The 20,114-nt window shown below is 54.0% G+C and overlaps 1 protein-coding gene across 1 annotated transcript in view; it reads left to right on the top strand.

Moving 5' to 3' along the window:
• The window catches only part of RBM19 (RNA binding motif protein 19), a 121,991-nt gene that overhangs the window by 28,238 nt on the left and 73,639 nt on the right, over positions 1-20,114 (top strand). The window contains exons 18-22 of the mRNA XM_032654072.1: positions 1,979-2,133; positions 5,028-5,088; positions 8,789-8,868; positions 11,562-11,617; positions 14,605-14,721. Coding sequence (XP_032509963.1) covers positions 1,979-2,133; positions 5,028-5,088; positions 8,789-8,868; positions 11,562-11,617; positions 14,605-14,721 — 469 coding nt within the window. The remainder of the gene's footprint in view (positions 1-1,978; positions 2,134-5,027; positions 5,089-8,788; positions 8,869-11,561; positions 11,618-14,604; positions 14,722-20,114) is intronic.

The raw sequence follows: 20,114 nt of genomic DNA, 5'->3' as shown, positions 1-20,114 counted from the left end.
CAGTCCCCGCACGCAGTGGGGCATCTGATTGGCACCCCTTCCTCTCTCCTTTTATCTCTGAGACGTCAGACGTGGGGCAAGCCAGTGGGGTGGGTGTCCTTCGCAGCCGAGGGGCGTGCTCTTCCTTTCCATTGAAGTTCTCTTTCACAACATGGAATCTTAGCCTGTCTGCTTAGCTTTGCTTCCCCATCATTAATAATACTTTTTCTACCCTGCTTTGCTTTGAAAGTTGGGTTTTGAGGACAAATGGCCACACCACGGAATCCCGCTGTTGGGTAAATTGCGTTAGTTTCTTGGGTGGGGGAAGGAGCCTTTATGTAGATTTCTTCTTTTTTGTCCTGGAGGGAGAGTCTGGATTCTGGGTTCACCTCCGAGGGAGTGTGAAGGGTGAAGGCTGCCTGTTCAACTGATGTGAAACGGACAACATCCTCACTGTCCGCTCTTTCCATTAGGGCTTGAAAGGGTGGTTTTATGACAAAGCGGTTGAAGTTCAGTTAGGACTGGCCAGCAGTAGGCTTGCATCAGAAAGGGCCGGGGGCGATGGAGAGGGCTCTCGTACTCGGCGTGAGAGCGTGGGGGACGGGTTTGAAGCCCCGGAAGCTCCCTTGGCCTTGAACTACTTGCATGCAAGTGGGCACGAGAGAGTGGAGTGTCCCCGTCCGCTGCAGGTTGGCACGGGCAGGGCTCAGACCTGAGGGGAGGGTCGGGGCCACATGCTTAGAACCATGAGGGTGGGAGCGGGCGGGCATCTTCGAGAATGGCTGAGATGGGGTTTGATTTCCCCGGGGGCTACGGGAGGAGCTTCCGGAGCTTGAACGTGGGGGAAAAGATGATTGTCCCCAGGCCCCGGTCATGTGAAAAACTGGGGAGGTTGACCCAAACGGAACAGATTTTTCCAGCAGCGGAACTTCTCAAGAGGTCACGACGCCACCTCCAACCTCGTGAGGCTTCCGGCACCCTCGGGTGACATCCACGTTCTCCACCAGGGCTCCATCCTGAGCTGCAGCCTCACGGCCGCCCTGCTAACTCACAGCCTCACGCTTGCCCTTCCCTCCTGCAGGGCTGTTCCTTCAGAGTAAGCGTGCCACAGGGGTGGGAGTGACAGGATGGAGCCCTTTGTAATCACAGTCTCCAGAAAGAACCAGGAGCGCGTTACTTTCTCTTCTTGCGTATGTGTCTCGTAAGCTCTGGATACAGAACGTGGTTGGGGTCACGTCGTGTGTTGTTTTGCACCTTCATTTTTCTCTTAATTTTTCTGTCACGCGCGTCGTTCCACGTCTTTAAACATTCTTCGGAAACGTCATCTTTAACTACACATTAGTGTAGCCTTTGGTGGCAGTATAACTCTCCAGATCTCTTCTTTATGAATATAGTGGGTTTTTGTCTCTTTTTCAGTTTTTTGCTGTTATGTGTAGCTCTGAATTGAATATATTTTGTGTAGATGAAAACACACTCTTATGTATGTGCTTCCTGAAGTTATGTATATTGGGGATTTTAAATGAACGTAACATCCCTTAGGTTCAAGGGGTGTTTAGGACATTCTGAGTTTTGCTCCCATTCTGTAATTTTTGCAGTTTTAAGTTGCATTTTATTTTGAAAGTTCGCCAAGTGCTGGTTTTTGAGGAAAAAGACCACGTCGCTTACATTTGCAGCTCACAGTAATTTATTTTGAGGTTCAAATTATATGGGTTATATAATGTGGGTCAGTCTAAGTTAAGGCTTCTGGGTTTTGGTCTGTGCTTCATACTCTTTTCCCTTAAAACAGAGGCAGGAAGCACGGCGGTCTCTCCCCTCCCTCAGCCCACCCCGCCAACAGTTGCTAAAACCCAGCACAAGCTGTCCCTTCCTGACGCTGCCCACTCAGAGACAGAACCCCCTGGGTCTGGCAGGTTCTGTGCTTTAGGTCCCGGGGCTTAGGCAGATAAGGCATCATTTAACAGATTTGTTTTGGTGGCGGGGTGTGGGGGGGCCCATGCAGACGGCGAGACCCCAGAAGGTGAAAAGCTGACAGAGGGAGCAGCACACGACACTTCAGCAAAGGTGGAGGAGGAAGAGAATGAGGAGAGCCTTCCCGGGTGCACGCTGTTTATCAAAAATCTCCACTTCGACACGACCGAGGAGACGCTGAAGGGGGTGAGTGACCGCTCGGCCCGGAGGGGGGGTGGGGGGGTGGGGTGGGCGGGGCGGGAGACCCAGTCTGCTGATGTGGTCACTGTGTTTATCCTGCCTGGACGAGTGACTCGTGGCAGCGTGTAGATTAACAGCCAACAGCCACCGCATTGACACCTCCACCAAGCTGTCCAGTAGACATCTCACCCGGAGATCGGAGTCCTGGCCAGACTAGTCTGGGGGCTGGCAGGGGCGCCTGCATGCACTTGAAGGGGACCTGTTGGGATGCGGTGTGAGAGCTGTAGTCAGAAAACAAAGCCCCTCCCCAGATGGTGTCTGCGAGGGTAACCACCCAAAAGTAAACGCCAACACGCCCTCCTGGCCTGGTGGGAGCACGCAGAAGACACAGCACTGAGTGAATCTGGAGGAAGGGCAGTCCTGCCTGGAGTCCCTGATGGGCTGAGAGTCTTGCATTCATAGGAAGGGGGTGGAGGGGAAAAGGATGGGGAACTCCAAGTACGCATTGGGAAAATGCCAGATGATAGGCGCTGGGGGGCTTCTAGAAGGAGTTGGGCCAGAGATCTGGAAATGGGGATTCTAGTGCCAAAGGACTGGGGTCTGCGAGCTCCCCCACTGGACTGAGAACTGTCCATGGGGAGAGTCTCCATTTCTGTGAACTGGGTTTGGCACAGAATAAACGCTCGATGCCTTTTTTTTTTTTTTTTTTTTTTTTTTTTTTAAATGCATGAATTAGTGATTAGCAGCCTGACAGCCATGAACTGGTTCTGGAAAGGACGAAGGCCGTGAGGATTGAGCTGATTGGTTTCTGTAAATTCTTTTGAGCTCTGAAATCCTAGAGCTGGATTCAAGAGGGGAGACGGGGTCCACTGAGTCCTAGAGGCAGGAAGGTGGTGGATGGGTGGAAAGGAGGCCAGCCTGCATTGGGCGGGAAAGCCCAGGGTGTCGAGGTGAAGCAGGAGAGCAGAGCCTGCACGCTGGGACCCTCTGGCTAAATCTCCAATGTGAGTGTCACTTCCAGTTAGAAAAGCACGGGCTTCCCTGGTGGCGCAGTGGTTGGGGGTCCGCCTGCCGATGCAGGGAACGCGGGTTCGTGCCCCGGTCCGGGAGGATCCCACGTGCTGCGGAGCGGCTGGACCCGTGAGCCGTGGCCGCTGGGCCTGCGCGTCCGGAGCCTGTGCTCCGCGACGGGAGAGGCCACAGCGGTGAGAGGCCCGCGTACCACAAAAAAAAAAAAAAAAGAAAAGCCACCGCAGCAGCAGAGGTGCCTGGCAAAAGCAGCAGCATTTTAAGCGCAGAGGTTCGCCCTCTGGGGCAATGGGAAACCCACCCTTGGACTTTTCCTGGGCTACTTCCCGAATCCGTTTTGGTCTGGTTTGAGTTTGCTTTTACAGACAGGCACACAGTAGCAGTGTCCAAAGGCTAGATAGCTTTGAAGAGGTCAAACCAGCTTGTGGAGGGTTTGTTTTTTATTTCTGCTGTGCTGGCCCCCCCGTATCTGGTATGGGGATGTCGTCAACGGGAACCAGTTTTTTCCTGGAAGATGTGCCCAAGCTTCAGTCTAAGAGCATCCTTGGAATTAAAGGACTCTGGAGCTGGAAGGTACAGCCAAAATGATCTAGTCCAGGTTCTTCATATTACAGATGTGGAGACTGAGGTTCAGAGAGGTCAGTTCACTGACCTAGGGTCACACAGCCCATTCGAGGCACTGTGGGGAGCAGCGTCCAGCTCACAGGGCTCCTGTTAACAGCATCCTGAGTGGAGAGTTGTGCTTAAGGGTCAGTCTGCCTGGACTTGGGTCCCAGCCTCACTCCTTACTAACAGTGTGACCCTGGGCTGGTCCTTTGGCCTTTCTGTGCCTCGGTTTCCCCATTTGTAAAAAGGGGGTGTTAATAGAATCTTCTGCGGAGCTGTTTGGAAGATCTGATTAGAATGAATGAGATAATTCAAGTAAAGTGTTTGACAGTCGGAATAAGAGAGTCAGTGAATCTCAGCTGCGTGCGGTTCTTGTTTGCTGGTCGGGATCCCCCCTCCCCTCTGCTTCCCCTTCACTCAGTCGGTGAACAGTGACCCGCACCTGCCTCTCCCTGGGCCCTGTGTGTGCTGTGGAAGACACCGCAGTGAACCAGAAGGACAGGAATTCGCACTGGTCAGTTCTCAAATTCTAGCAAGAGAGACAAAAAAAGTAAAGGGAAAAATAGAGCAGAATGTGATTTTTGAAAGTTTTAAACATTAGTTGGCGTTAGGTGCAGGGGCAGTGAGAGGGTCAGGACTGGGGTCAGTGGACTCCAAGCTTCTAAATGTAGGCCCAGCTTCCCCACTGCATGGCCCTCGGTGATTCCTTGGACTGTTCAGTGTCCCAGGTCCTTCTTGGACACTGGGAGCCAGGACCCAGCCCAGCAGCCCTTACGGGGAACCCTAAGGGAGCGTCCAAGCTACTTAAAGTAGGCCATGATCCAGTGCCTCCAGATATTTTTGGGGCCTCCAAGATGATATTAGGGCAAATTTGGGGAGCCTAATGTCTGACCAGGACCCCCACCTGCACGACGTTTAGAACCTGGGCTCTGGCGCCTGGATCCAACTATCAGCTCTGGGGCTTCCCAGCTCTGTGACGCTGGGTGCGTCTCTAACCCCTTGGAGCCTCAGTTTTGTCATCTGCAAAACGTGGGTAGTAACACCTACCTGGTAGAATCACTGCAAGGGCTGGATGAGTTCATGCAGGCAGAGGGCTCGGGCCAGGGCCCGGCCACGGAAGCGCATCCAGGGGTTAGCTCTTCTCTTACTCTCGCCCTCTCCATGCCTGCAGTTGCCTGGTCCCCTCTGTCTTTCGAGACACGCCTACACCAGGTTGCGGGATTAGCACAGAAATTCTGATAATACATGTCGACATTCTCTTCCAGGTGTTTTCCAAAGTGGGTATGGTGAAGAGCTGCTCCATTTCCAAGAAGAAGAACAAAGCAGGTATTTCACAGGAGATCTCAGTTAGAAAGGGACGATTCTGAAAGAAACAGTGTCGCTCTGGGTAGGGGTAAGGGTACCTCTCTCTTGCTTATTCTGAGGGTCTTCTTTCATTCTGAAGCATTGGCAGCCCCACGCTCTCTCGCTTGGCTCGTCTAAAATGGTCCTACTTTCTGGGTCCCTGGAGACTCCTGGTTTCCGGTGGGAGCAGCCATGCATGTCAGATTCTTCTGAATCTAGAACCTTTGCCACCCCGGACTGTCGGGTGTTTTCAGAGCAGTGCGATTAGAGGGCTGGCAGGGTTGACACTGTTCGGTGGCAGAAGCCTCTCCCTGCTCCCAGCATCTCTGTGCTCTGGAAATCTCCAGGGGAGAGCGAGAACAGACCCGTCTTGGGCTTTCCCTCTTCCCTTCCAAGAGAAATGACCCAGGTGTAGAACATCCGGAACACTCCACTGAGTCACCAGCCGCGCACCTCACTGGCCCCTGGGTGCCTGGGCCACGCAGACCCCACCCTCATCTCTCCTGTCAGCCTCAGGCATTACCACGAGTCCCTTGGCATCTCTCTGTTTCTCCTCCGGCCCTGGCTTCCTGCAGGTGATAGACGGACCATTGCTCCTGGCTTTCTCACAGCTGTGCGCTCCCCATCCCTTCAATTTGCCGGGATTTGTAGGAATGCCACGTGGGCTGTCCCATGGCTGTGTCCTGAGAGACTAAGGAGCTAGTGGTTACAGCACACAGCAGCAAGGGGTCTGGTAGAGGGGGCCCTGGCTGGACAGGAGCCCAGGCCAGGGGTCTCCACGTCAGACCGCGACCTGGAGGGGAGGGAGGCAGAGCAGTCAGCTGGTGGGGGCGGGGTGTGGGTGGCAGAGGCGGGAGAGGGCGTAGTAGCAGGTCGGGAATGTACTGAAGAGGCAGAAGACGCACCTAGAAAGGTGGGCTGATTCCAGATGACAGGATGGCTTGCTGCCAGGCAGAGGGGTCTGGGCTTTTTGCCAGAGGAGCCTTGGAGGGTCTGAAGCAGACGGGGGGCATAGAATTTGGGGAGTTCCTTGTATTCGTTTGCTAGGGGTGCCATAATAAAGCACCACAAACTAGGTGGCTTCCACCACAGAAGTTTATTACCCCACAGTTCTGGGAGCCAGAAGTCCAGGATCAAGGTTGGGGCAGGGTTGGCTCGTTCTGAGTGCTTGTGAGGGAAGGATCTGTTCCAGCCTCTCTCCTTGGCTTGTAAGTGATTGTCTTCATGTTCACATGGCATTCTCCTGTGTGCACCTGTCCTGTGTTCAGAGTTCACCACCACCCCTTTTTTTTTTTTTTTTTTGCGGTATGCGGGCCCCTCACTGTTGTGACCTCTCCGGTTGCGGAGCACAGGCTCCGGACGCGCAGGCTCAGCGGCCATGGCTCACGGGCCCAGCCGCTCCGCGGCACGTGGGATCTTCCCGGACCGGGGCATGAACCCGCGTCCCCTGCATCGGCAGTCGGACTCTCAACCACTGCGCCACCAGGGAAGCCCACCCCTTTTCTTTTTTATAAGGATACCGATCGCATTGGATTAGCACTTAGCCTCATGACCTCGTTTTTGCCGTGATTACCTCTGTAAAGGATCTATCTCCAAATACGGTCACATTCTGAGATGTGAGGGTTAGGACTTTAACACACACTGGGGAGCTGGGCACAGTTCAAACCATAACATCCCTGTTCACCAGGAACCGCAGATGTAGTTTGGGCTACAAGGAAAGGCAGCTAAGCACCGAGTGAACGACATGAAGGCTCAGTTTGGGGGGGTCTGGGGACGGAGTTCAGGAAAAGAGGTGACCCCTGAAGTCTGGGGGGTGAGACAGGCTGGCAGAGGGGTCGCCAGCTCCATCCAGGGCTGTCCCTGCAGGTTGTAGTGTCACTGTGCCCCTCTCTGCAATCAGACGCTCTGTGGAGCCTGCCCCTCGGCCATCGGGAGCGCTCTTCAGCGTGCTTTGGAACAGTTATCTGATCTTTCAGTGTCATGAGCAGCTCTTGAAAGCTACACTGTCTTTTTTAAGAGCCTGTATTTGAGAGCCCTGCTCTCTGGGGCTCATCCATCACAGCTTGGGGGGAATCTAGATGGTGTCTGTTATCAGCGAGGGTCTCAGCAGGAACCAGAAAGCATGCTCAGCTGGGGTTGTCAAGGAGATGTTTGTAGTGAAGGGGCCGAGTGCCCAGGTCTGGGCTGGGCTGAGGGGACCCACGGGAATGTCGAGGCAGTGGATCATGTGGGAGAACGCCCCTCCCCTGCAGAGCCCAGAGGCCGTGGGGAGGGAGTGGTGTGACCAGAGCCACAGAAGAAGGGCCACCAGCAGAGACAAGGGTGTGGGTTGGACACTGGCGCTGCCAGAACCACGCCAAAGCGGGGAGGCGATGGGGTGCGTGGAAAGAACGGGGGCCCCAACTCTACCTCCTCCACCCACCCATGTCAAATTGGAGCTTTCCATTGGGTAAACCGAGCAGGAAACCAGAAGGCCGGGGAGCCCAAGTCGTGCTCTATATGGACGTCAGCGTTCCAGGGCAGAAGGGCAGAATGGATCTGCACAGCGTCAGTGAATCGGCAATGAACTTGACTCTCTGTAGTTGCCTTTAACACCGTCTTAATGAGCTTTTTAAATATCCTACGGGCACAGACCTTCCAGCCTTGGCCCTCAGAACAGTGTTTTCACGTATCCACTGGAAAACAAATACTGAAAGTCACCACGGGGTGGCGCTACCCATCAGCCATCAGTTCTTTCTGAACCTCCTTCCTGTCGCCCATGTCTGGGCTGTTTGTGGAATTTCTTCCTGCTTTGGGCCCTCGTTTTATAACACGTAGTTGTGAGTAGAAATGCAAACAAGCAGGGGCACAGCCTCACAAACAATACAGACAAAGATGAGGACTGCTGGGTCAACAGTGGTGAACTCTGAGCCTCGTTTGGGCCCATCGGCCTTGAGCCGACCCTCTTTGAGTTCAACTGTGAAAAAATAGTAAAATTAGTAAATCAGCATGAACCGCGGGGGCGGAGGCATGCATCACATTTTGTGTCAAAGAGCAAGGTGTAATTAGAGACCTTATTCTTGTGTGCCCCAGTTATGCATATTTACATTCAGGAAGCAAAGTTCTCTATAAATTTTGGAGATACCCCTGGCTATCTGAACTCTTGCTACTCACGACCCAGCAATAGGGAACCAGAGGAGTTCTAACGAGGTGGCCACAGCCTCCCTGTCCCAGCCTTATGTCTGAAACCCAGGAACCAGGTGTAACCGGGTGGTCAGAAATACTTTGTAAAGAGTAAGCCTTTGGCGTGCTTGACTTTGATGCATGTGTTCGTATTATGCATTTAGTATGGAAGCAGGGGACTGCCCGGGTAGAGCTTTTGCCGCTTGTCGTGGCGATGGTCACCCCTCCCTCCCAAAGGCGGAATTCTATTATGAAGTTAATTATCACGTCGATCGTCTGTTAATTAATAGTCAACGGGGCCTCAGGTGGCGGCTGTATAACCTCGTTGGCTGATTCTTCAAGACGACTGGTAATAAATGGCGAGCCGGGAGCTGGGATCTTTGGGGGAACAAAGAGGGGCATGAAGAAATGAGAATGTCGAGGGGCCCCTTGGAGCCCTTGAACTTGGTCTGGTGCACCTTCTTTGTTTTCCTCCCTGCCTGGCGCCCCCGTACGATTCCCACCTCTCTCTCTCTCTCAGGCGCGCTGCTGTCCATGGGGTTTGGATTCGTGGAATACAGGAAACCGGAGCAGGCCCAGAAAGCTCTCAGACAGCTCCAGGTAAGTGGGCGTTCTCAGCCGAGGTCCACGGGGGCACGAGGCAGGTGGTGTGGTATCCCGTCAGTCTTCGGAAATTGAGTGGGAATGCAGAGCAGCCCACATCTTCCCAGGCCCGTTGCTTTCTCCAGTTCCCTAGGGGTCCGTGGCCCACGGCCTTGAACTTCCTCAGTCCCCCACAGTCACTACAAGGCATTCCTTCAGTCTGCAACTCTTGATCAAGAGGCTGGTTTGTGCCAGACCTCAGGGAGATGGGTGAAGCAGACCTCTGAAGAAATACGCCAAGACCAGGTCACGAGAAGTGCTCGGGTGCAGATAAAGCAGACACTGTGGTGAGGGGAAGGCTACTTTAGATCGCGTGGTCAGGAGAGGCCCTCTCTGAGGACGTGACAGTTGAGCTGACACCTAATTGACAAGAAGGAGTCAGCTACACAGAGATCTCGGCACAGCACGTGCAAAGGGCCTGGGGCAGGGACTCTGAGGCAGGAGTGAGCTTACTATGTCTGAGGAGCAGAAAGAGGCCAGTGTGGCAGGCACAGGGTACAGGGTGGGAGGTATGTGGAGCTGGATCTTGCAGACCTTTTATGGACTGTGGAATTCAACATAGAGGCAGTGCGATCCCATCAGAGGACTTGGAGCACTTTGGGGAAGGATCTGATTTCTGCTGCAGAACAATCTCTCCAGCTGCTGTGTGGAGGGTGCATCATAGGAGGGCAGGTTGGAGACCGCTGAGTCCTCCAGGCACAGGTCAGGGTGGACGCAGTGACAGTGGGGAGAAGGGGGCTGAACGCAGAGGTGTTTGGGACACAGACTTATGTCCTGCTGAGAAAGGAGCGATACCCTCCTGCTGGGTCGAAGTGCAGGGACAGATCAGGGCCCTGGATGGCAGGAAGGGAGCTGAGGTTACAGGGAGCAGAACAGAGCCCCAAAGTGGGCCAGGCCTTAGCTTAAGACAGTGTCCTCAGGGCTTCCCTGGTGGAACAGTGGTTGAGAGCCCGCCTGCCGATGCAGGGGACACGGGTCCGTGCCCCGGTCCGGGAAGATCCCACATGCAGCGGAGCGGCTGGGCCTGTGAGCCATGGCCGCTGAGCCTGCGCGTCCGGAGCCTGTGCTCCGCAACGGGAGAGGCCACAACAGTGAGGGACCCACGTACCGCCAAAAAAAAAGACAGTGTTCTCAGCACCTTCCCTGACACCCCACGTCCCCAGGCCCTTCGGTGGCAGGAAGGGGACAAGGAACAGTGCTTTCTCACGAGCCTCTTTCTTTCTGGAGGCCCACTTGCTCCAGGGGGTCCAGGATCCCTTTTAAACCCTATTCAGAATGTCACGTGTCTGTATAGGCCATCCAGGCAGCGGCAACATAAGATGGAGTTGACCAGGGCCAAGTTGACAAGCGAGCGCGTAGCAAGCCGCACGCCCTCCCAGCTCCCATTCTCTCTGAGACGTGTGCTTGGGCCTGCACAGCTGGGCTGGATACTGGGTGAAAAGGGCACCCATACCGGCCCACCTCCCTGTGAAGCCTGGCTTTATAGGAACCCTCCAGGTGATGGAGTCTGTTCCAGTAGAGCTTGGTAGTCAAGCGAAAGGCCTTGGGGATTACAGGAAATGTAACTGGGCACTTAGCCAATATGATCGTTTTTGTAGAATTTTGATGACCCTCCCCTTGGCCCAAAGCAACTCCAGGGAGGGCTGAATTGGGTTTGGGTGGGGTGGTGGGGAGGGATGGCCTCTGGGGCCTCTGCTCTCACTTGGAAAGTCTCTCTGCTCTCCACCTCACATGCCCATGGGGCCAGGCTAGCTGTAAACTAGCGACGGGGCCAGCACCACCCAGAACAGAACCTGGGCACCTGCGCCCCTTCTAACGGGGCAGCCACTTCTTGGCCTCAGCCAGGTACTGCCTGACGGGCAGGTGGGTCCCCGCCATACCAGATCTTCTCTGGTTTTTTGTTTTGTTTGTTTTTTCAAGAGACACTAGAAATCCAACTTTGTCATTAGATGCTGTGTACTCATTTAACTGGATTTCAGCTCTGCACACCCAGTGGTCTGTCTTTCTCTTCCATGTAATTCATGAGCCTGTCAGAGTCTACCTTGCACACATTAAAGTTATGTTCTGTGCCTCGCTGTGTGCTACATACGGGCATATTGCCGCAAAGAACTGTTTATACGAAGCTACGTGTGCTGTATTTTATGGGAGACTTTAAAGGATTTTCAAGGGTAATTTTGCTAATACACCAGTTTTGCCTTAAGGGACCCATGTTAAGAGCCTAGCTTTAGATGCATCTCTGCTATGATTTAGAATTTTTTTTTTTTTAACGGCATACAATCCAAACCAAACTCTCTCTCTCTGCAAGCCAGACCAAAGGGGCTTACTTTGCCTGAAAATGCTTATAAACAATGGAAAATTCTGTGCCCCTTGCTTGAATGGCTTAAAGGTCAAGGCCCACTCGTGGCTCCAGAGGACTTGGAGGGCTGGGTCTCCGTAACCACCAGCTGCTGCCCGGGCTCAGCGGGAACCACTTCCAGGAAAAGCCCTTCTCTGTCCTTGACTCCAGCGGGCTTGTCTCCTGGGAACAGTCAGTGCCCCCTCGAAGTTCTCTCTCCCCTCACTCAGCCGAAGCCCACTCCGGTGAAGGACAGGGCTACGGGTGAGTGCTTCTAAGAGGACAGAGGGACAGGCTGTGTTGTCTCATCTCTCAGGGTCACGTCGTGGACGGCCACAAGCTGGAAGTCAGGATCTCAGAACGAGCCACCAAGTGAGTCTCCCCTGCCCCCTCTTCCTGGATTGAGTCCGTCCCTTTTGTGTTGATGCCGGTGCCCTGAAGGGTGTCTCATGGTCTTTGAACATCCTCCCCGACCCAACCCCCCTCACCCTGGGACCCCTTCCTAATTAAGGAGGTGTCCCACATGCCAGCTCCGATACCCATTTCCCTGATAAACTGGGACCATGCCAGTCCCCGGAGTAAATGTGTTAGTACACATCTATTATAACAAGAGGAACACAGGCAGGAGAAGCAAGCCAAACCCACTTATCTTGGCCCTATAAATAAACCCAGGGAGACTTGCAAGTTGCTGGAGCCTTGGACAAACCAGAGGCAGTGAGAAAACCTAGACGTCTCGCATTATGGGGCTCTCTTTCTTGGAGCTGGACAGCGGCGCCCAGAGACGGCCTCCGCTTAATTTGAAAGAGATTCAGTAGATGTTAGAGATGGAGACAGACCGCTGGACCCAATGACCAGTTTCCTAAGGTAGTGGAGGTCTCTTGGGAGTTTTAGTTTTGCCCCTGCATCCTCACCCTTGCAAGTCCTGATTGAACTAATACACTGGAGGTGCTCTGAACAGTGCCCGGCACGTAACGCGTACCTGGGGTCAGCCGTTATCATTGTCAATCCCATCTGTCCGCCTCGGGTGATGAAGTGACTGCCTCTAACAATCCTTGGGCTGGTTTAAGATATTTATTTGATGGTTTTCAGAAAGTCGGTCATTTGTTGTGGTCGTAGAGCAGATTAGCTGCCAGTGAGCTGACCTGAAGCTGCCACTGTCTCTTCCTTCTCTCTCTGTTTTTTAATGCTACCTGTGAAGCCAGCCTCGGCCGCCTCTGGTGGTGTCCACCCATCCCATCCCAGTCCATCCCATGCTGAGCATCCTTAGCCAGAAGAAGGCTTGGTGTGGGAGCCCCCAGAAGCTAACAGGGGTTCTTGAGCCATGAATTAAGAGTGGGAGGGGGGTCCAAGCTTTGTGCCCTGCAGCTTTGGGTTCTAATCCAGAGGCTGTGTGACCTTGGGTGGGTGATTTTGCCCGTAAAGTAAAATGTGAAAACTGGAGGTTGTGCGTGAAGCATCTAGCACATGGCCAGCACGTGATCACTCAGCCAGTGGCGCCGGTCTCTCTTCTCAGTCCCCTGACTCCAGGGAGTCAGGCTGAAGCCACCTTGCAGGCTCTCAATTCCTAGGCGGTGTTCATTTAGTCTTTCTTTTATTCAACAAAAAATTACAGAAAGCCTCCTGGGCACCAGACACTCTTCCCAGGAGCTGGGGAGGGAGATTCCTCATGGGGTTTACATTCTAGGGCAGCGCTATTTGATAGAAGTTTCTGCGATGATGAAAACATCCTATAATGTTCTACATCTGCACTGCCCAGCGTGATAGTCACTTGCCACACATGGCATTTGAGCTCTTGAAACGTGGCAACTACCACTGTGTTAATTATCTATCGCTACATAACCAAGTATCCCAAAACTTAACAGCTTAAAACAGCAGATGTTTATTATCTCACAGTTCCTGAGGGTCAGGAATTCAGGAGCAGCTTAGCTGGGAAGTTCCATCTTGGCATCTCTTATGAGGCTGCAGTCAAGACGTTGGCCAGGGCTGCTGTCTCATCTGAAGGTTCAGCTCGGGTTGACGGCTTCATTTGCAAAATGGCACATTCACATGGCTTTTGGCAGGAGGCCACAGTTCCTCACTATGTTGGCCTCTCCCTAGGCTTGCACAAGTGTCCTTACAGCCTGGCAGCTGGTTTCCCCCAGAGCGAGAGAGAATAGGGAGGAAGTGGCAGTGTCTTTTATGACCTAGGCTCAGAGCAGGAGAGGAGTACACAAGGGGCATGAATACCAAGAGGCAGAGACCATAGGGAACCATCTTGGAGGCTGGCTAGCCCAGCAACCGAGGAGTTGAATTTTTAATGTGGTGTCATTTTAATATCGATTTAACTGTTAGCCACGTGCAGCTGGTGGCTGCCGTGTTGGACAGCATAGCCCTAGAGGACAGACCGTGAAGAGAAACATGACGATATGTAATGTGCTCTTGGATAGTGATGAGTGCCAGGAACGTCGAGCCGGGGTGGGAGTGGGAGTGGGCTGCTATTTTATTGGAGACAGTTAGGGAGGAGGTGACCTGGAGCAGACTTAAAGGAAGTGAGTCATAACCGTCCTCATAATCACAGCTACCGTTTATGGAACGCTTACCCTGTGCTAGGCACAGTGCAGAGTGTTTTGACGTGTCCTTCATTAAATCCTCAAACAATCCGATGAGGCTGGCACTATTATTAGGCCTGTTTTACAGTTGAGAGGCCAAGTAATAACTTGTCCAAGATCACACAGATCCTTAGTGGCCAACAGGGCATTCACACCCAGATTGTCAACTCATGGCTGTGCTCGTGACCCTCCCCTGCGTCCATGGAGTGGAGGGTTTCCCTGGAAGAGCAGGGGGACAGGTTCGGGATGGCCTTGAACCTCAGGTGGAGAGAGTTCCGTCTCACAACCCTGACCCACCCCCATGGTTAGAAACTGTTCCAGGCCCCTGGATTCTGCGCTTCGGGTTCGTTAGGAAATGTCTCCAACAAGACCTTGGGACCAGCCGGCGTCTTTCTGGGCACCTGCAAAGAAAGAGACAGAGGAGACTGGGTTTAGGGAGAGACCGCCCCCACCCCCCATCGGAGTTCTTTCCTCAAGTCCCTGCTAGTCCCTGAGTGTCTCAGATGAAGGGCAGCAGACACCCCAGGGTAGGATGTGCCGACTGGACATCCACAGCTGCTGGGGGGAGAAGATAATTAGGCTGCGTGCCACCCAGGGGAGCCCGCCTCCTTCCCTTTCCTCTCAGCCGCGTCCACGCAGAGTCCTCGAGTCCCTCACCTGAACAGAGGACAGGGGCATCGGTGCTGGTGGGGGAGGGGGCCGGTGGAGTCAGCAGAGGGCAGCAGCTGCCGAGGCCCCGAATAACCTGAAGCCTTTCCGCCGACCCTCCAGGCCAGCCCTGACATCCGCTCGGAAGAAACAGGTGCCCAGAAAGCAGACAACCTCCAAGATCCTGGTGCGGAACATCCCCTTCCAGGCTGACAGCCGTGAGATCCGCGAGCTCTTCAGGTGAGAGGCGCTGGTCCGGTCCGCGGGGCCGTCGTGTCGGGGGGAGCTGCTGAGCCTTCGGGTCCTCGATGGTCTGCCGAAGGCCAGCGCAGTGGCCTCTCAGAGGTCATCTTCTGGCTGCCTTTGATGTATCTCCCTTAATCTCAGACATTGCTCTCCAGACCGCTGGGCAGAAACATGTCCAAACAGGGCAGCGACCTGCAGGAGGGGCAGGGAGCCAGGCGGCTGACGCCCAGCTCTGCCCATGATCTGCCTGAAATCCTGCCGCCCAAGTCATCCTTTGCTTTAAGCCAGTGGCCCACTACCTTCTCTGCACCTTTGAATCGTCACCTGGTGACTTTTATAAATACACCTTTGCTCAGGCTCCGCCCCCAGAAAGTTGCATTCAGTTGATCAGGGGTGGAGCCCAGATGTTGGTATTCGGATCAGAGCGCCCCAGGGGACTGGTGTCCAGCCAGGGCTGGGCAGCGCACTGGTCTGCACTGCTGTCTGTGGAAAGCCCGCTTTGAAATGAGGGGGGGCCACCTGCCTAAGTAATGCAGTCCACCAGCAGATGCTACAGCACAGGAGTCAAAACCCAGATCTCTTGGGGGCCAGGCAGCAAACAGCCTGGCAGAGCAGACTGGGTGGGAACTGACGGACTGGAGGGCCAGCGGTGATGCTGGGCAGGGACGCAGATGCCATAGGACCAGTTCTTCCCACGTTTGAAAGAGAAACTGGCAATCTGGATTCTTGAGTTGGCAACTAATTCACTTCCTAAAAACACTGTGTGGGACAACGTCTACCTGAGGGCCGGCTGTAACCCAGGGCCACGAGTTTGCAACCCCTGTGCCAGTACATTACACTGTTGGGTTTTTCGGATAAGTTAGGTATCACCCAGCACCAAGCCTTGTATGAAACGTCTTTAGAGAGAGGGCATAAAGGGGAAACGTTTATAAAGCCAGGGCGCTGTCCAGGCGTGTGCTGTGTGGCACAGAGAACAGACCCTTCTAGCTGTCAGAACCTAAGGCACATGACATCAGCCCCAACCAAGCAGATCACGGAAGCTCGGCTGCAATCTAAGAGTATTCTGGGGACCTCCAGCTCTGTGGCCTGCATAGAGGTGGACATTCAGGATTCTGTGTACTAGACCTTGTTTGTTTAACCTGCATTTGTCCAGTTCTGGCGTGAAGATCAGGCAAGCTAAACCCCGATTAGGATTTTACCAATTAGCATCTTGCCAGGTCAGCTGTGGTTGCAAAATGTGAGTCCTAGATCTTGGAGACTGGAAAGCGCGTATTATCTTTGCGTGAAATCTACCCTCCTTGCTCCTACTCCATGGTGCGGAGAATGGGGAACCCCTTGAAAGGTCTGCTTTAAAAATCCCTGTCATCTTCCCCCCGTTCTAAATCATACACTGGCACACAGTCCATTAACAGACGTTAGCCCACTGCTGATGCAAAGACGGGGACCCTGTCGACTTCTTAGTAGAAGGGTCTTATCTATGATCCCAGGGTCCCCTGCGTGGTAGTAACAGCCTGGTAAGGTGGGGTCACCATCTGCAGGAGGCTCTTTTCCATCTCCCAGCATCTGGGGGGACGAGTCAAGAGGAGGGGGTCGCCGTCACAAGAAGGTATGTATCCTGAGCCTCGCACGGCCGCTGGTTTCAACCATGTTTCTGCTTTTTAAAGAGTCCAGTTTGAGAACTGCCAGATCAAAACGGGATGGCTCTGAGCAGCACGTGTTGATCAGGGGACAGCATCCTGCCGAAATGACAGTTGCGCTTGGTTCCGCAGCCTGTTGAGGATGACACTTATCCAGGGAAACAAAAGACCGCAAGGGGAAGGGAAACGCGCTTTGTCTGATCTCACGTTTTGTGTTTATTTTGAGAAGACAGGGAATTAGTGTTCCCCGAACATCATTACATGTGGTGTCTCTTCCTGCCATTGTTCTGGTGGTAGTTTTCATCAACCCCTGGAAATCCGGAGCCTGCTTGGAGCCTGGCTTTGTTGTTCTGGCCCGGGGTTTGAGGCCCTTCCGAGCGCGGGCAGCAGGGGTCGCTGTGAACCTTCTCTGGGAGACGAGCTCTGCCAGGAAAGCACACAGACCCAGTTTCAGACAAAGCCAGTGGCCAGCAAAGGTCCGAGCCAGGGGAAGATGTCAGGGTTTAGGGGAACCAGTCCGGTCCATTTTGCCAGGCAGTTTTCATGGAGTTATCCTACCAGGCATAGTCAAAATCACCAGCTCACTGTGTGTAGGGCTCAGCCGCATGCCTTCCTGTGCTGTATCTTTTATTAAGCCGCAGAGCAGCGCTGCAGAGGAGGGATGCCGTTATCCCTTAGTGGAACCACCATCCCGCACGTGTGTCGCTTGTACCAGGCACTGTGCTAGGCGCCCGGCACGTAGCCATTTCAGGAGAGACAGGCTCCTCAAGGAATTCACCGTTTGTGAAGGACCAGGAAGGAAAGCGACAGTGACAGTCACACAGTGACACACCCGGGGTGTGAGGGCATGAGTGCAGCGCCGTGGGAGGGCATGGTCTGGTTCTTGAGACAGCCCGCTGGGGGACAGCAGCTCACCCGCCCTCCCCAGCCGCTGGGGGCCCTGCCCGAGCACTGGGGTCAGCAGTTTCTCAGCCGAGGCAGTGTTTGCCTGGGCCTTTCCTGGGGGCCACCAGCCTTTCACCCGGGCCTCATGGGTGCCAAGCCCGATGGGTGCCAAGAGGCCCTGCAGATCCATGCCTCTGCGGTATCGTCCTCTGGGACAGTTCGAGGCTCGCCCTTTAGAAGAGTCAGAGAGTAGACACAGCAGTGAATTAGGAGACAGCAGTTCTCTCTCTGCTGCCCCCTTTCTGGGCCTCAGTTTCCCCTGGCATAAAATAGTAGTCATAATACTGGTGATGATGTGTGCTACGAATTTCGATAATGAGGCTAGTGTTTGTCATTATCAATGAAGTCGATTTTTTGAGCGCGACCTCTGTGCCAGGCACTGTGGGCTGAAGCGCTTTGCGTGACTACAGCCCCGTGGAGCGGTTGTCACCGGCTCCATTTCCCAGTGAAGGAACCAGCTCCAAAGCCCAAATTCCTGCCCACTGGGTTGTCAGATGGCTCGGGCTGGCACCCAGCTCCCTCACCATGTGGCTGCCTCAAGGGCTGTTAAAAGGATTAAGTGAGATTATGCATGTGGGGCACTTAATACAGCACCTGGTATGGAGTGGGTAGTTACCTAGCATTAGCTGTGGTTATTAAACAGCACAAAGCCAGCGGCTCCAGGCTTTGAACCCAGGGCAGGTCTGACTCGACAGAACCCGTGTCGCAGTAGTGCTGACTCCTTGGAAGTTCTCTGCAGCATATCCTTTTTTTTTTTCTTTCCTCTTTTCCCTAATTATCTCCCTCCCTCCCAGCTCCCCGCGCCCTCCACTGTAGTGCTGTCCCCCTGCAGCTAGGTTCTGGGGCAGAGAGGGTCAGTAAGGAATGTGAGACCCAGGGCGAGGCCGAGCTGCTCCTCCTCAAGCCCTGAAAGGACATGTGGGGGACAAACCGGGGTTCCCCAGACTGCGCAGGGCACACACGGATGCAGGGAGCCAACTCCTCAACCCACAACCAGAGCAAGGATGGGACGGTCCTCGGCTCACCCAGCAGGTGCCCACAGCCTTACGTCAGTATCGATTCCAGAAGAAGATGTAAAGTGGGCATCCCCCTGCTCTCTGGGTTGACTGTGGGTTAGGAGTGCGCATGTGCATGCCTGTGCTAAGTTGTTTTGCTCAGTCGTTTTTTTTTTCACATCTTTTTTTTTTTTTTTTTCGGCACGCGGGCCTCTCACCGTGTGGCCTCTCCCGTTGCGGAGCACAGGCTCCGGACGCGCAGGCTCAGCGGCCATGGCTCACGGGCCCAGCCGCTCCGCGGCATGTGGGATCTTCCCGGACCGGGGCACGAACCCGCGTCCCCTGCATCGGCAGGCGGACTCTCAACCACTGCGCCACCAGGGAAGCCCTATGTTTCACATCTTTATTGGAGTGTAATTGCTGTACAACGTTGTGTTAGTTTCTGCTGTATAACAAAGTGAATCAGCTATATGTATACATATATCCCCATATTCCCTCCCTCTTGAGCCTCCCTCCCACTCTCCCTAAGCTGTTTTTTTATTCTTTTCCCGCCTCCATCCGAAAGGCTGGGTTTGAAAGACCCCAGGGCAGAAATGTGGTTCAGAGAACAGACCCTCGGATGCTTCCATGGAGCCTCAGTCCGTTTGCTCAGTGGAAGCCTCTACATTCAGGGCCTCCCGTCCTGACGCACAAGCGCGTGTGTGCAGAGCCAAAGCATTTGATGGAAGGGTCTCATTCCCACCCACATTTCAAGTGATGGCCCTGAGATAGCAAAGACCCCTTGGGAACCAGGTGGCTAGTGCCCGCGAGCACTTAGGAGGCCTCGGACACTGAGCTGGCCACATCCTGGGCACTCATGGTATCAGTGTATCTTCAGAACAGCCCAGCCTGGTGGAACTATTGTTGTGTCCATTTTCTAGATGAGGAAACTGAGGCACAGAGAGGTCAAGGGGCTATTGCTAGAAGGACCCTCAGCTTGCCCATTTCTTTTGTACTCCAGGGGCAGCCTTGATTTGAGGCACCTGGTTTCTGAAAGGCAGTGATCTTCCAAGAAAGAGGTTCTCCAGACAGGGCCAGCCTCGTGAACATCTGACCTGCATGGTCCCGCAAGGCCTCACGCTTGGTTTCATGCTCTCCTGTCGCCATCCTGCAATTCTTAATTTTCCAACAAGGGGCCCTCAATTCTCATTTTACACTGGGCCCAGCAAACTATGTAGCCAATCCTGCCTGCAAACCAATGGAAAGATCAGATTCGGAGCTAGAGTATAGTTTGGCAGTCAGCCAGCCTCAGTTTCCTCATCTGCAGGAGGGGGTTGACAGTCACGCCCACTTATCCTCCCTCCCCAGGCAATGAAAGGCTCACCTGAGAAGCAGGTGCTGCCGTTGATTCAGTGCCTCTCTCCTCACTGCCTCTCTCCTTATAGCAAAGGTTGCAAATTAGCAGGGTAGATGCGGCCCCTGGTGTGGCTTACTTGGGCCCACACAGTGCTGGGGACAGGGTGGTGGGGACGAGTTGGTGTCCAATATTTGCAAAGCATGGGGTTTCACATCCAAGCCTGGTTTCTGACCTGGGAAGAAACATGGAAAGGTCTGAGTCCATCAGGCCCGGGTTCCTCTGTGGCCTTGACTGTTGCTCTATGTAGTGGCTGCTCACACCTGCTCTTGAACTTCCCACCCGGCCCACTTCACTCTTTCTTACCCACCAGCCTGGTAGACACAGAGTTTATGATTCCTGGCTGAGCATCACAGCGGATATGGGGACTAGACAGCCCCTCTCTGGCCCCTCCCCCTCCTCCAACTTCACTTACAA

The sequence above is a fragment of the Phocoena sinus genome, chromosome 14 (assembly GCF_008692025.1).
Source record: "Phocoena sinus isolate mPhoSin1 chromosome 14, mPhoSin1.pri, whole genome shotgun sequence".
In the NCBI taxonomy this organism is placed as follows: Eukaryota; Metazoa; Chordata; class Mammalia; order Artiodactyla; family Phocoenidae; genus Phocoena; species Phocoena sinus.
Note: the sequence above shows the minus strand (reverse complement) of the source record. Positions and strands in the feature narration are given on the sequence as shown.